Source organism: Oculina patagonica, chromosome 8 (assembly GCF_052425735.1).
Source record: "Oculina patagonica isolate OP01 chromosome 8, crgOcupat, whole genome shotgun sequence".
NCBI lineage: Eukaryota > Metazoa > Cnidaria > Anthozoa > Scleractinia > Oculinidae > Oculina > Oculina patagonica.
In genome coordinates, this window is record NC_135765.1 from 17,353,620 (window position 1) to 17,367,575 (window position 13,956).

The window sequence follows — 13,956 nt, forward strand, 5'->3', positions numbered from 1 at the left end:
ACTCTGATTAAAATAATAGTAAGAAACGTTCAACCAAGCAGTACTAACTTTTATACCATGCCATAGAAAATACAGCCAATCAGAATACAGGAAAGCCGTTGTATATTCGACGGTATTCAACCCAACCTTCCCATCGTGCGCTGCGATCTTATTCTCGATGAAATTTAGTAAGCGTATTTTCTATGGCATGGTATAAAATAGTTACACAACACTTTTTCGTGGTATACTATGGAATATCCCACTTGTCACTTGCATTTTCTTCGCATACACACTCGCCTAAAGCGTTGCATAACTAGTATTAATGTAATGAAAAATATTGCCATTGACTGCCATTTAAGTATTGCCATTTACTTAATACAAGACAATAGTGCACTTATTAAACCATGCAATTCTGTAATGTTTTATAGATCCGTCATCAGTTGTATCCTTTAAGAATATTACTGATGCGATAAAAGGAAAGACTGTCACTTTATTCTGTAATGTATCTGGAACGCCGACTCCAAGTGTTTCCTGGACTCATGTCAGCTCAGGCAAGAAACAATTCAGCAGGACATGGGTTATAACAGACATCAAAGTTGATGACCTTGGACAGTACAGATGTGATGCAAGCAACATGTATGGAAATGATAGTAAAAGTATCTTTGTTTACTTTGAGGGTAAGTGTGTCTGATTCTGTTGGGGGAATATTGCCATCTTTATAACAATATTCATCATCACAACACATTTAGTTGTAAAGAACAGAACCAGGATTGAGTTTATTGGGCTTCTTTGTTTTATTGTTTGGGAGATCTCAAGTTGAAAATAATTTCATTGGCATTCAAAACGTCAAGTTCTGTTACATCCAGTTGAATTACAATATTTTTTAAATTACTTTGGAATGAACATGAACATTCAACTTAAATATAAATAAACTTAAATATAATTTTTTTTGTGCAAAATGATTCTGTGGATATCACGTATTTGACTGGCCAATGACATAAAATATTTAATGGGTACTAAATAATTATGTAGATGTACTTTTGCAATGGCGTTGTGTTAAAATAACTATCCTCGCCATGATTGAAAGCTGTATGTAAAAATGTATTTTTCTGTGTGGTTTGAATGTTATACGTAATATGTAAGTGCATGTCTTTCTTTGATGTTTTTTAATGTTATCTAAAAAGAGTATTATGTATAAATTCTTCAATGTATTTAAATGTGCCTTCATTTTGAACAGGTGGAAAGTGTGAGAAAAAGTGTAAAGGAAAGCAATCTTGTCGCCAAGTGGGAAAAGCTTTTGCCTGTCTTTGCCAACAGGGAAAGACAGGAGAAAACTGTGCAGAAACTGGTAAACTTAAAACTCTGGGTTTTTTTTTTTAGTAAACAAGCAATGTATGTATAGATAGTTATATTATATGGATTTTTATTAGATGTTCTCGCTGTCACTGCTGCAAATGTACATGTAAGCTTGACTGTCAATCAACAGTGACTATGCAAATGATAAGAAATGAAACATGTTATTGTACTGGTTGATCCAAAAGATACATATCTTGGTCTACAGTTGCCAGCTTCATAAGACATCAGTTTTATGCTGTGTTAAGGCAGCTATGTCACGGTATTTAAAGTCATTTTTAATTTGTGATTGGTTTCAAATATTTGATGAAAACCTCAAAATAGTAGTTTCCTTTGGTAGAAAAAACCAACAGAGAAAATAAATAAAGATGGTTTTTACTAGCCTGTGTAGCTGGTGGTTTTGTTGGTTTTAAATCGCACACAAGCAAGTGGCAAAGCCGCGGCAAGGAGCGGCGAGTGGCCGCTTGCTTGGCTGCACTTTAAACCCCAACAAAACCACCAGCTACATGTATGCAGGCTAGGTTTTGACTGACATAGTTTAAAGCAGATTATAAGCAACAAACTTGAAAAAAAGCCAATTTTTTTCCAGTTGAGTTGTCTCTGACGTAGCTCCTTTAAATTATTGACTTCCTGCCATAGAGAGAGATGCCTGTTAGTAATGATAGAAGTCACAGACATACAGAGGAATTCCCATTTCTCTTACCCTCAATTTCTTGAGCATTCTGATATCTCAAACCAAAGTCGTTTCCCTTGGATTTTGCTTCACTCATTTAAACACTACAATTTTACCCCTGATTTCTCTAAGAAATTTTTGTTTCCCTTGAGGTTTGGGAAATTGGATTCGCGCTATAATTGCTCACAACATCACATAAACATTTGAGATGCATATTTGTGAATTAATGCCGATGATGGTGCCATTGATGTTTGCTATTGCAGTTCTTAAGTCAAACAAAGAAAAGTTTTGCCATTGAATTGTGTGCACGTGTTTGTTTTTTAAGTATAATACTTTTCTGAAGTTTGTCCGGAAAAATCAGAAGGACACCTACAATAAAATGGGTTAAAAGGGCACCAACAGATTGACAAATTACATCCAAACATTTCCAGTATCAGATTGATTACATATGTTATCTTGTTCAAAGGTGACTATAGTATAGTTAGGGCTTTTTAAAATTAATTTGATTTGAAATTACATTTGATAACCTACATGGATGCATACAAACATCTTCTTTATTACTGGCTGTGGGCATGTTTGTATGTACGGAATACGTTTGCTAAGGATTTAGTTGGCTTTCTGTGTTTTTCTTGCTTGACTTCTTGATGTTTGTAAATATCAACGGCATTTTACTTTTGTTCCTGTTGACAGAGAAAGTAGATAAGACTTTTAAAGTTGGAATTGAATTCAAAAGAGAATTTAAACCAGTGTATGAAGACTTGAACAACAAAGAAACGATGGATTTTGTCAAGGAGATAGTGGATGGTGTAAGTACAAAGTTTTCGGCCAAAAGAAATGATGGTAGAAAGCTACCAATCTGTAAGTGGCACAAGCTACTGGAAATAATAAATTGTCAGAGTTCATCCGACAGAAGCTGGTTAAAAGTTTGAATGCTGTGCTACTTACACTGTACATTCCCCATGCCTGAATTTGCAATTAGCCAATCAGTAGCCTTGTCTTACTGTCTTGGTATCCTTCATTATTATTCAGCAGATACGTGTGTTGCCCATATAGCATCAGAATGCTACTGTAACCCATTGGACAAAACGCATCATGGAGTACAAAATCGGAGACGGGCATCACACAATAACATGCCGCATCCGATTTGATATCCATTGCCCGATTTTATAGACAAGTACAAAACAAACGAACAAAGTCACCGTCTCAGGGCTTAAGTGTTCACAAAATTAAACAAACCAATCAACTTGCATTACACCGTATATTTAAACGGAGTTACGGCATGATTATCGCTATAAGTTTTTTCCTATTTATTGTTCCAACGATAAGGCGTGTTATAGAAATTAATCGGAGGGTCATAAAACAATAAATAAACCCCTTTCTTGATTGTTTGGCCAGGGAATAAGCCCCTGTTCAGTATGGAATGTTACATGTAATGTTGTAAAATTTAAATACTATCATTTATTTTAGGTATTGGAAGAATTCAAAGGCTCTGGTATCAGAAGTGTAAAGGTGTTAAAACTAAGGTAATCTGTTAATAATGATGATGATGATGATGATGATGATGATGATAAAGAACAAAAGTGCCTTTTCACTGTTTTATTTTTACTGTTCACTGTTCAAAGTTTGATACTTGACCAGTGTCCTGCTGATTTCCTTTTTTTACAATCATACTAAACTTAGCTTCTATGTATTTAAGGGGGAAGTACATGTATGCCCAGGGATTTTGTAAAACTTTAAAAGTTAAAAAGTTAGTGTACTAAAACTGTGGACGAGTGTCTCTGGCCATGGGTGGAAAGGGTCAAAATGAATTACAACTTGAAAAATTCTGGCAGAAGTTTCAAGTTCTCGCCAAGTTTTCACACTTTTTTCCCTAAAATACGCTATAAACGATCATGATTTTTCCTTTTTTTCAAACATTTGGTTGATAACTTCCTCTTTCTAAACAAGAAGAGATAATTATTACGCCACAGTTTCGACAAAAAACATCCAAATCCTTGTTATACTTCTCCATTAAAAATGGGGAAATGGTGCCTTGCCAGCATCATTTGTCTTCAAGCAATTTTGTTCGGGTTCAGAGAATTATTTTAAAAAGGGAAAGAAAGAAAATGGAAATGTCTTTACACTCGTCAGCCTTTTTTGGAGGCCCAGGTTAAATAGCCAAACTTTTTTGCGAGCCAAAAATAAAGCACTTAAAAATTCAACATTTAACTCAAGTTCGGCTGATTAAATTAAGTTCTCCGTTTAACTTGGACAAACCTAATTAATTTCGGTCAACCCAACCTGTGTATTAAATTCGGCTCATGGAAAATACAGCGTTTATTAACCTGAGGTTTATCAAAAGAATGTTTTGGAAGTTTTACATACCTCATACAACAAACCATGCAGTGACCTTGTATTATTGTTTGCTGTTATTACCTTATAGAGAGGGAAGCGTCATAGCAGACATGGAACTGGAATTTAATAAATCTCTTGGCCAAAGTGAGGTAGCCGCATTGCTATCAGAGGCAGCAAGCGATGACAAAATTGGAGAGCTTGATGTCGAACAAGTGAAAACTGGTGAATTTATTAGACCTAAAGAAGAAAGTGAGGAATGTGGATCATTCTTTGAGGGAGAAGACTGTAAAAAGGGTATGTGAAGTATTTAATTTTGTTACAAATCATTTCTTTAAAAAACTGAACCAACTTTGAAACTTATAATAATAACTAATAACAACACAAAATGTCAATCGATAGCTTTGGTAAAATGTCATTAAAATATAAATTGTTTACCAAAATTTAGTGGCAAGATTTAGCAGAAAAAGTGAGATTTCTGTAACTCGGCAAAAAGTTTGGTAACAAATGCCAACAAATGTTAAATATTTGTCAAAACTACATAAGTTATAGTTTATTTTGGAACTTTAGCGTGCTTATCTTGATATCTTTGCCAAGTTTTAAAAAAGTTGGCAAATTAAGCGGCGATTTGCATATTCACAGTCAGCAATGTAGAAGATTAGTGAGGTACGTGGAAATTTCCATGTATCTTGTAACATAAAAGGGACCGTGTTACGGCTGAGTTAAGTTTATTTTATTAAGGTTTGCCAAATACTCGCTATGATACTTTATGTTTGCCAAGAAATTACTTCTTTGGATCTAAATGACAAAATCATAGCTTCATTGCAACCAATGACCTCTTTAGTTACGTATGTAAATTGCCCATTGTAGATCATGTGATGCTCTCCTGAGAATTGTCCCTTTGTCTTTCTGGAGATTATTCATTCATTTCCACGTGAATTTATGTGAGTTTGAAAGAAATAATTCTCAAGGGTAGCATCACATGGTCTACAATGGGACAACAAACAAACAAAGCTAAAGAGGTCTATTGTGTTTCCCGGGCGTTATTATATAAAGTTACAAGCAAACGAGATTAACACTGAAAACTTTTCAGCCCAACAATATTTTAAAAACCCATATCACAATTCAGTTTAAACTTCGTCACTTTTGGCCAGCCATACCTTCTTTTGGATTTGCTGTGTTATTGAAATGTTTCTTCACTGTTTTAAGAGGTTATTTTTTTTTATATATTTCAACGAATTTGATGGTCATTTCCCATGCCTAAATTTGGCTAAAATCCGTGACACAGTCCCTTTAACACGTTAGATAAGGTACGTGGAAATTTTCATTTACCTTGTGACTTGACAGATTAGAAAAGCTACATGAAAATTTCCATGTACCTTTCCTTGTACCTTGTGACTCAACACATAAGATAAACACATTAAGATATGGTATATGGAAATTTCCATGTACCATGTCGATGTGCCGATATGGGTGAGAACATGACATCAATTTTCACCCAATTTGCGAGGATACATAATAAGCAGATGTAAGCATAGTGAAGATTCTTGTTGTACATGTAGAAAGTTGGACACCTATAACATTGTTTCAGTCCTACCTCCTCGGTGTACTAATAACTAAATTAAGGTCGCGCGGGACCCTTGCTCATTAATAAATTCATTAGCCAAATTTCTTGACGGAGTGCTATCTTGTAAAGCTTTAATTCACTACATTTTGAACATCGATTCCTCTAAAATTTAACAAGGATATTCGGGGATGATGGAATTACACCATGATTGTCCTTTTACTGAGAGATGACCTTTGTCTGTGATGTTACAAGCCCTTAAAAGTTTAACTGCAGATTATGCGATTTTGTGTCCAAGTTTTCAGCTAGAACAGCGCACCAAATTAAATGATTATATAGCCTAGTGATAAATCTTAACCTCTTTTGTGCTATGGCTAGAACGAAATTTTCGATTTTAAGAACTGCTACAAGTTAATGGCTTCTAAGAGAGCAAAAAAGTGAAATCTTAACTTTGAAACGTGCTATCTTCATTTTGAGAAGGAAATTTAAAAATTCGCTCTAGTCATAGCACAATAGAGTACACCAAGTTTATGTTCCTCGAGAATCAACTTTTGAAATTCTATATCGGCGGAGAAAACTTGGACACAAAATTGCAGGTTTTGAGGCTTCCGAAGACCTTCCGAGCCAATGTTTACAACAACGTGTGATGTATTCAAAGCTGTGAATCTAATTATGATAATTCCCTATGTTCCAGCGCACGTGCACAAAGCTGAGAACAATTACTAGTAATTACTTGTACAAAAGAGTTTAAAAACAAACATTCTCATGAATATTTCGTTTGTTGTCGGCTTCAGTCGTCCGGCAGTTCGTGCATACTCTTTAAATAAATACATACTAATGATTGCAAGGGTCCTGCGCGACCTTAAAGCAACTAGAAGTCAGAGTATCCCTTCCTTGGGGATGGAACACTAGTCCGCGAAAGTTCACCGGTACAAATTAATACTACAGGGTGAACAGAGAAGCATTACAAAAGTTTCTGATGGTACAAGAACACAACACAAAGTCCAATGCTTCGGATTTTTTACAATTTTTTTTTCTCTTATGAGTGCTCAGATCGAAGGTTGCCTACAAAGTAAAAATGTTCTGAAATAAAGACAATTCGGAAATACCGTAGAATTCTGGTTATAAGCCCTGGGCTTATACGACTTCATAAGGGGTTTTGGGTGGGCTTATAAGCGGAGGGGCTTATATCCGGTAGGGCTTGTAAGCGGAATGAAAAAGAAAAACGTTTTGAAACGAGCCACGGGTGTGTCAATGGAAATACGTTTTTTAGTTAAAAACGCATAATAAAGCAACATTTAGCACTATTCAGTACTGTCGTCCGGTAGAGGGGGGCTTATATCCGGGGGGGGGGGGGGGCTTATAATCGGATTTTTTTTTGTTTCCAGGATGATGGGCCTATAACCGGGGGGGCTTATAACCGGAATTTTACGGTAACTAATGATTAATTAATTAAACATAAACATAGACAAAAACAAGGAACGGCATATATGGTACAAATACAGCTTTCGTTGGAAGAAACAGGGACCTGAAAAAAAAAACGACATTAATCAATACAAGGTTGTTGGTACATGTAGAACGTAAACCTTTTTTTTTATTGAACCAGTAATTGAGGTGTTTCGCCAACTGATAATACTTCCAGCTGCTGTTTTGGCTCGACTCTAACGACTACACACACATGCCGTTTCAGTTTTCAACAGGAAAATATTTCTAAATTACTGTAAATCCATCATCTTCGTTACGTTAAAAAACATATAATAAAATATGTGGTTCTGTCAAAAAAGTTCAAATTTGTTCAGAAAAATGACAATCAATAGACACTTGGCATGAACCGTAATAGTAGAGGCCGTGGAGCAAATGATAATTACAGCTGAACCAGAATTATAAAAATATCACATCATACTACTAAATTTGCGTGCGCAGGCAGCAAGAATACGATTATGAAATATACTTTTAGACTTAGCTGTCGAAATCTTAAGAGTGACCTAACCGGGGGTTTTCATTTAAGAAGTAGAGTGGACTGTTAACAGCCTCTATTTTTGAACTCGTGGTTCGCACTTCCTCTCCCGGGTTCGGCGATCGAAGAAAAATATGAAAAAAATAGGGGAATGTGAACAGTCTAGAAGTAGTGATCATGACCCATTCCATGCACTTATCATTTAGTTATTTTCAAACTCTCTTTAGAGTGCGTATTTTTATCATATTAATCACTGGATTGCATAAGAGGGACCCTCTGAAGCGCTCATAACAGGAAAGGTTTAAAGAACTCTGACAAAAACACGGTGACAATATACAAAAGTCCACAACAGTTGCGGAGTTAGAATTGCCGACTGTCAAGCTACGTAGTTTTTAGCGGGATTTTCAAATGGAGCAAAGCAAAGTCTACCAGTTGCAGCTCCAACTTCAACAGAACGAGTATTGTCCAACTACTGCTACACAAAGGTACATGGAAATTTCCATGTAACTTCATGCAGCGCTCATCAAAAGGTACACGGAAATTTCCATGTACCTTTTGATAAATGCTGCATAAAGGTACATGGAAATTCCCATGTTCCTTTAATACAACAGAGATCAAAAGGTGCATGGAAATTTCCGGGTACCTTTAATACAACAGTGATTAAAAGGTACATGGAGATTTCCGGGTACCTTTAATACAACAGAGATTAAACGGTACATGAAAATTTCCGTGAACCTTTAATACAACAGAGATTGAAAGGTACATGGAAATTTTCGTGTATCTTTAATACGACAGATATTAAAAGGTACATGGAAATTTCCGTGTACATTAATGCAGCAATTTAGACATTTGTTACATTTGCTTTTATTTTGTTTACCTTTGGAAGAAATAGTCGAAAAACTTTTCTACAATATTCGGGGAAGTGGTACTTGAAACTTTCTTAAAAGAAATCTCCCTACCTTTAATGACTGTTAGAGTGGAATTGATAAAATGTACACTAAAGAAGCTTATTATTGCCAAAAAAGCACCATTTCAGAATATCCCGTTTGTTTTAAGAATCTGTTGTGACCTGATTTCTGTTGTCCTTTACTTTCCAGCCAAGCCTGCTTTAATCGCACTCTGCGTGGTTGGTGCTGTGGCAGTTTTGGGCATAATTGTAGCAATAATTGCTTACATCGTCCACAAAAAGAAATCACGTCAAGGATCCTTCTCTAATGGTATGGTATTCTGTTACAACTGATAATTCGCGTTTCTTACAAATATTACTGTTGGCAGTTTTGCACCTACTTAAATAAGACAAAATAAAAAGTTAAGGTCTGTGTTAGGGCCTTGTGGCCCATCAGGCCAGAGCTTATCTCAGTGCCCGATAGCATTAAGTGGGATGCCAGTCCACTGGAGGGTTATTCCCAGCATTAAATTAAGACAGCGCCCATTTATACAGCTGGGTGGAGAGAGGTATTACATAGAGAGAAGTGACCTTTCCAAAAACACAACACAGTGACCATGACCATAGACGTCATCTTCTTCAGCAATTTTGCTGATTTTGCAAAAGCACTGACCCTTACCAGCAAATGGTAGACACCCATTGGCTTAGTGTTACGTTAAACAAAGTGATTTGCTCTTGTACTCCGTCTCACCATCTGAGTCGATGGACAGCGCTCTTTTCACACCAGAGACAAATGGACGGCATTTTTGACAAAATTAATTTTATTTGGACCAAAATAGACTTAGCACTTGTTTCTTTGTTTTCGAAAACTGTCTTTCAGTTTTCGGCCCCTGTTGGGAGAACTCCGAAATTCGGACATTTTGCATGTTGAAAAGGAATCCCCGTCCATCCTTGTGCGTTTGCTTTACCTTGAAGTTTCTGTCCTTGATGAATTTCTTTCTGATATTTCTATCAAGTTTCACGTTGCCATCAGTTCTGTCCTCCCATCCTTACACATTGAAACTGGCCGAAGCCCGAGGCAGTTTGTCACATTTCAACCAGGTTATGTTGCCTAGCATCTGCAAGACTTCTGAAGCCTAGTGATAGTGCCCAACCAGGGTGTGAAAAATCATGAGTGTGGTTCCCATTGATGAGTAGCTTGACTTACTGATTAATAAGTTTTACTTGTTTTTCTTTCCTTGCAGGTACTTATGCTCACAGGGTTGAGCCAGAAGGGTAAGACGTCTTTTATTAGCTAATAAAAGAAATAAAGAGAAAGAAAACGAAACAAAAATGTACTGCTCTTTAAAATGACCTTATAAACATGAAAGACGTATATATTATCTACGGTTGATACATGAAATGAATGAAATGAACTTTGCTCTGTGGAAGCAATTGCTTTTACTTTTTCTCAGTGAACTTCATTTAAACATTGATAACAAAGTTTCATCCTCTTTGCTTCCTATATGTAACGTGTTAACTGCACAATAGTCTCAATCCTTTGTTGTTTGCACTTTATGTTATATAGAAAAAGCAGTTGTTTTAAAATAAGCAATCAAATGTTTTCAGAACAAAGGCTAACGTAAACTCTGCACATATAGGTACTGGATAACTCCCATCGTCAAGACTCACGTAGAGAACTTTGATGCTAGCTTTCTGTAAGGCATCGATTAGCCCTGCACCCGTCTCCTTTTAATTGGCTAGATGACTTCATATTTATGTGTTTTTCCGGTTTTCAATAGGAATGTCGCAAATGGTGAAAGGGCGATTGGACTCAATAATCATGGCAATGTGAATACAGGATATGACCATGAGAGAGTGAATGGGCAGAGTTACCCATCTGAGACCCAAATGGTGACATTCAAGAGCTCGAACCCAGCCCAGACACCTGGAATAGCAATCAACGACTCCAGTGTGACTAAGGTGAGGCTCAAATTCACTTGAGTTACCAGTTTGTTTCAGAAAGCAATACGTCTTGTGGGTTTTTCTTTCTCATTTGAGACAAAGGATGTGTTGTTAACTTGCGTTTACATTCCTTTGGTTTGAATTTTTGAACTGATATAAAATTTTACTGCAAACACGATAAACAAGGATGAAGTTAAAAACCAGTGATTAATAGTTACTGCTAAAGCAAAGTCATTCTCCCATTGAAAAGTAGCAAAAGTGTAAAAATAATCATAGCAATCTCATAACCTTAATTTGGTGACAAAACATCAGTAAAAAGTCAATGATCTAACTTATTGAAAGGCTTATTGTCAGCTATGACCATAAATCCCTAAACGGATTGACAGAAAGCCAAAAAATAACAAAGAAAAAGGCCGATGAAGATGCAGCTTTAGCCGCCATACTCATTTTGTCTGTTTCTCGTCACTCTTCATACTTCAGTCAAATGCTGCTAACTTTGCAATCTAACAAAAACATCAACTGCAAGCTAAATGCATCTGTGTCAATCGAAACACATCGGACTTAGGGAGATGTTTACAAATAAAGCTAAGGACATACAACGAAGTCAGTCCGAAATTTTACTGACAACAGCAGAGGATCCTCAAATAAAATTCACCGCGTGGTGCCACAAAAATACAATTCAGGATGAAAATTTTGTTTACCAGTATTGAAGATAAAAAGAATACTTAGAGTTGGGCATGGATGATACCTCGCGGCAGAAGATTCACTGCTAAGAAAATGAAAAAGAAAGCAAGACGAATTGGAATAGTACAAGATATGTGCATGTATTAACGGTACCGGTGATTAAAATATTGGTGTTTATTCCTTTGGAGTGGCAACAAGGTGCAAGATTGACCATTCAAATTTATCAAGTATTGCAAGTACTCTTTGCTGGTGGACTCAAGTGACACTGAACTAATAATTATTGAGGCACATCCTACAGTACATCAAGTCATTACTCTAAAGCAGTAAAAAGTGCACCACCATCAAAACCTTAATGTTTAACCCGTGAAATAAGCAGCTTATCTGTAAGAAAAGACTAAGAATTCATTTTAAATTAAACGAGTTAAATACAAATAGTAAACTTTTTATATTGTACATAAAGATGAAACAAGATAAACTGTTCATTCAATAAGTTTGCTGCTTTGTTATAATTAAAGGACTGATTGCTGGAATTTCGAGAAAGTTCCTTGATAAAAGACATAGCGTAATATTTTGGAGACATAAAATGTAGTAAACTTGTCCAGCAGAAAGGTTAATAAAAATCCATACATCCTGTACACTATTGATGTTCGCAGTTGTTTTTCATATTTGGGGTCAGCTGAAAACAGGTTGTTTGCTCCCTCATCAACAGAAAGCTCAACCTGGGGAAGGGACATATGCTGACCTTGGGGATTTCCATCAGAAAGCATCTACCCCTACAGTGCAAGAGCCAGTTAAAATGCCACCATCTTATGAAAAAACAGAATATGCAGAAATTTCACAATTCCTTCGAGCACCAGTTAAAACGGATGAAGAGACAAAAGATGAGTCAAATGAAGCTGGACAGAGTGACTCAGCCAGTGATGAGTCATCTCCCCACAAGGATAATGCTGGCTACAGGCATGATGTAGAAAGTGAAGAATTTTTGGTGGAAATTTGAGTTAAAAATGGTAAGAAGTTGGTATTTTCTCCATTGTCCTGTTCTCAGAAATCCAGGGTAAATTTCTTTTGAATTGATTGAATTGACACTGCCGTCTACAAGACAGTTTCTGTGTCTTTCTACGTTTATGCGTTTGTACAGCTTACAATCCTTCGAGGCCAGAATAAACTCCAATACTTTGCGGCCCTTGTCTCTGAAATAAGGCCTTTAGAAATTTCACACTATTCTGCACCTACCAAATAAAATAGGCTGCATTGTAGCTGCTGTCTGAACAGTGCAGTCCACATGGTGTCATTAGGCGTTAACCGCCTGGCTTTATCGATGGGTTTACAAGAGGCATTCACATGCACATACAGGGCTGGCTCCATGATAAATCTATTCGAAGGCACTGAACTCCTCGGGAGGTTAGGAAATAACAGCATCACTATTATTTTAGGTGGTTTGTTTTCGTTGTATCAGATGGTTTCACATTATCTCTTACGTCAGAATGACAAAAAAACATTTGGTTTCACATTAAAGATTTACTGCATAGCAAGTTTGCACTCGAACCGTTAATCAAACGTTTCTTAAATTATGGGAGGCTACTTTTTGAGGCACGCACTGACACTTGGGAAGTCTGAAAAAGCTTGGAACAGCCCGGAATACCGTTACGAAATGTAACCATTACCAGTAATTTCTAAACGTTACTAACCACTAAGACCACTAACAACTAACCCCAGCCTTAATCCTAAATGTGTCGTGATGTTCCGGTTGTTCCATGTTCCTGGCTTTTAAGTTCATGCAGCTTCTTCACATTGGGAATTTAAATTGCATTGTTCAGGAGAATTATGAGGGTGTAGCGAGCGACCATTTGTTTTACACTCGCTTTCAGTGTTACTTGCATAGCGGCTTTCTGTCGACATCCATCTTTCGACGTGCTAAACAAACAAGACGGATCGAAATCTGCCAATCACAGCCCACTAGCATGATCGTCTGAACTTGTGGGCTCATTTGCAAGCCACCAACACCGGTATGCATCGGTTTTATTGGCTCATTTCAAACAGCACGTGGAAAGACGGTGTCCAAAGTTGGATGTGGAAAGATAGTTATGCACGTAACGCTAAAAGCGAGTGTAATTGTATTCCGACCCTTTAAGACGCTTAATACATGCCTGTGATTGTCAGTTACATACCATGTGTTAGTTCTCTGGCGAGATTATTGTAAAGCCAACTTCAGTTGTCATATTTTTTCCACTGCATTTTGTGCCATTGTACTTTTTTGTGTTTATGAAGTAGAATGAACATTATGTTAGTTTATGGTCTTGCATAGGTCGTTTTAGTCTGTATTTAAAATTTCTGTTGTTTAGCAGTTAGGGTCATTTTTTTTTTCTTTGTTTGTTTGCTTTTGATACTAAAAAGGTGGTCGTGCTTAAAACTGTCTTCACAAAAAAGAATGAAGGCTTTACAGAAATTAAGCCTGTTTGCACGAGTCATCTATCTAATAGTATATACATGTGTTCTTTTTGTACGATTTTCGACTAGAACCGTAGCAATTAAACACACTTACCCACCTGCCACAACAATATCTTAACACGCGGACAATTTTAATA

General features: G+C 36.6%; 2 protein-coding genes across 5 annotated transcripts in view; one reads left to right on the forward strand and one right to left on the reverse strand.

Moving 5' to 3' along the window:
* LOC144662776 (uncharacterized) overlaps positions 1-13,956 on the reverse strand; it is a 238,480-nt gene that overhangs the window by 117,352 nt on the left and 107,172 nt on the right.
* The window catches only part of LOC144662777 (hemicentin-1-like), a 40,365-nt gene that overhangs the window by 22,959 nt on the left and 3,450 nt on the right, over positions 1-13,956 (forward strand). For 3 of the 4 annotated variants that reach the window (XM_078523691.1, XM_078523692.1, XM_078523693.1), the window contains 9 exons: positions 408-656; positions 1,217-1,327; positions 2,696-2,811; positions 3,473-3,528; positions 4,428-4,633; positions 8,955-9,074; positions 9,988-10,018; positions 10,525-10,705; positions 12,081-12,378. In XM_078523691.1, the coding sequence (XP_078379817.1) occupies positions 408-656; positions 1,217-1,327; positions 2,696-2,811; positions 3,473-3,528; positions 4,428-4,633; positions 8,955-9,074; positions 9,988-10,018; positions 10,525-10,705; positions 12,081-12,368 (1,358 nt within the window). In that variant the 3' untranslated portion in view covers positions 12,369-12,378. The remainder of the gene's footprint in view (positions 1-407; positions 657-1,216; positions 1,328-2,695; positions 2,812-3,472; positions 3,529-4,427; positions 4,634-8,954; positions 9,075-9,987; positions 10,019-10,524; positions 10,706-12,080; positions 12,379-13,956) is intronic. The other variant, XM_078523690.1, reaches the window with a different exon arrangement.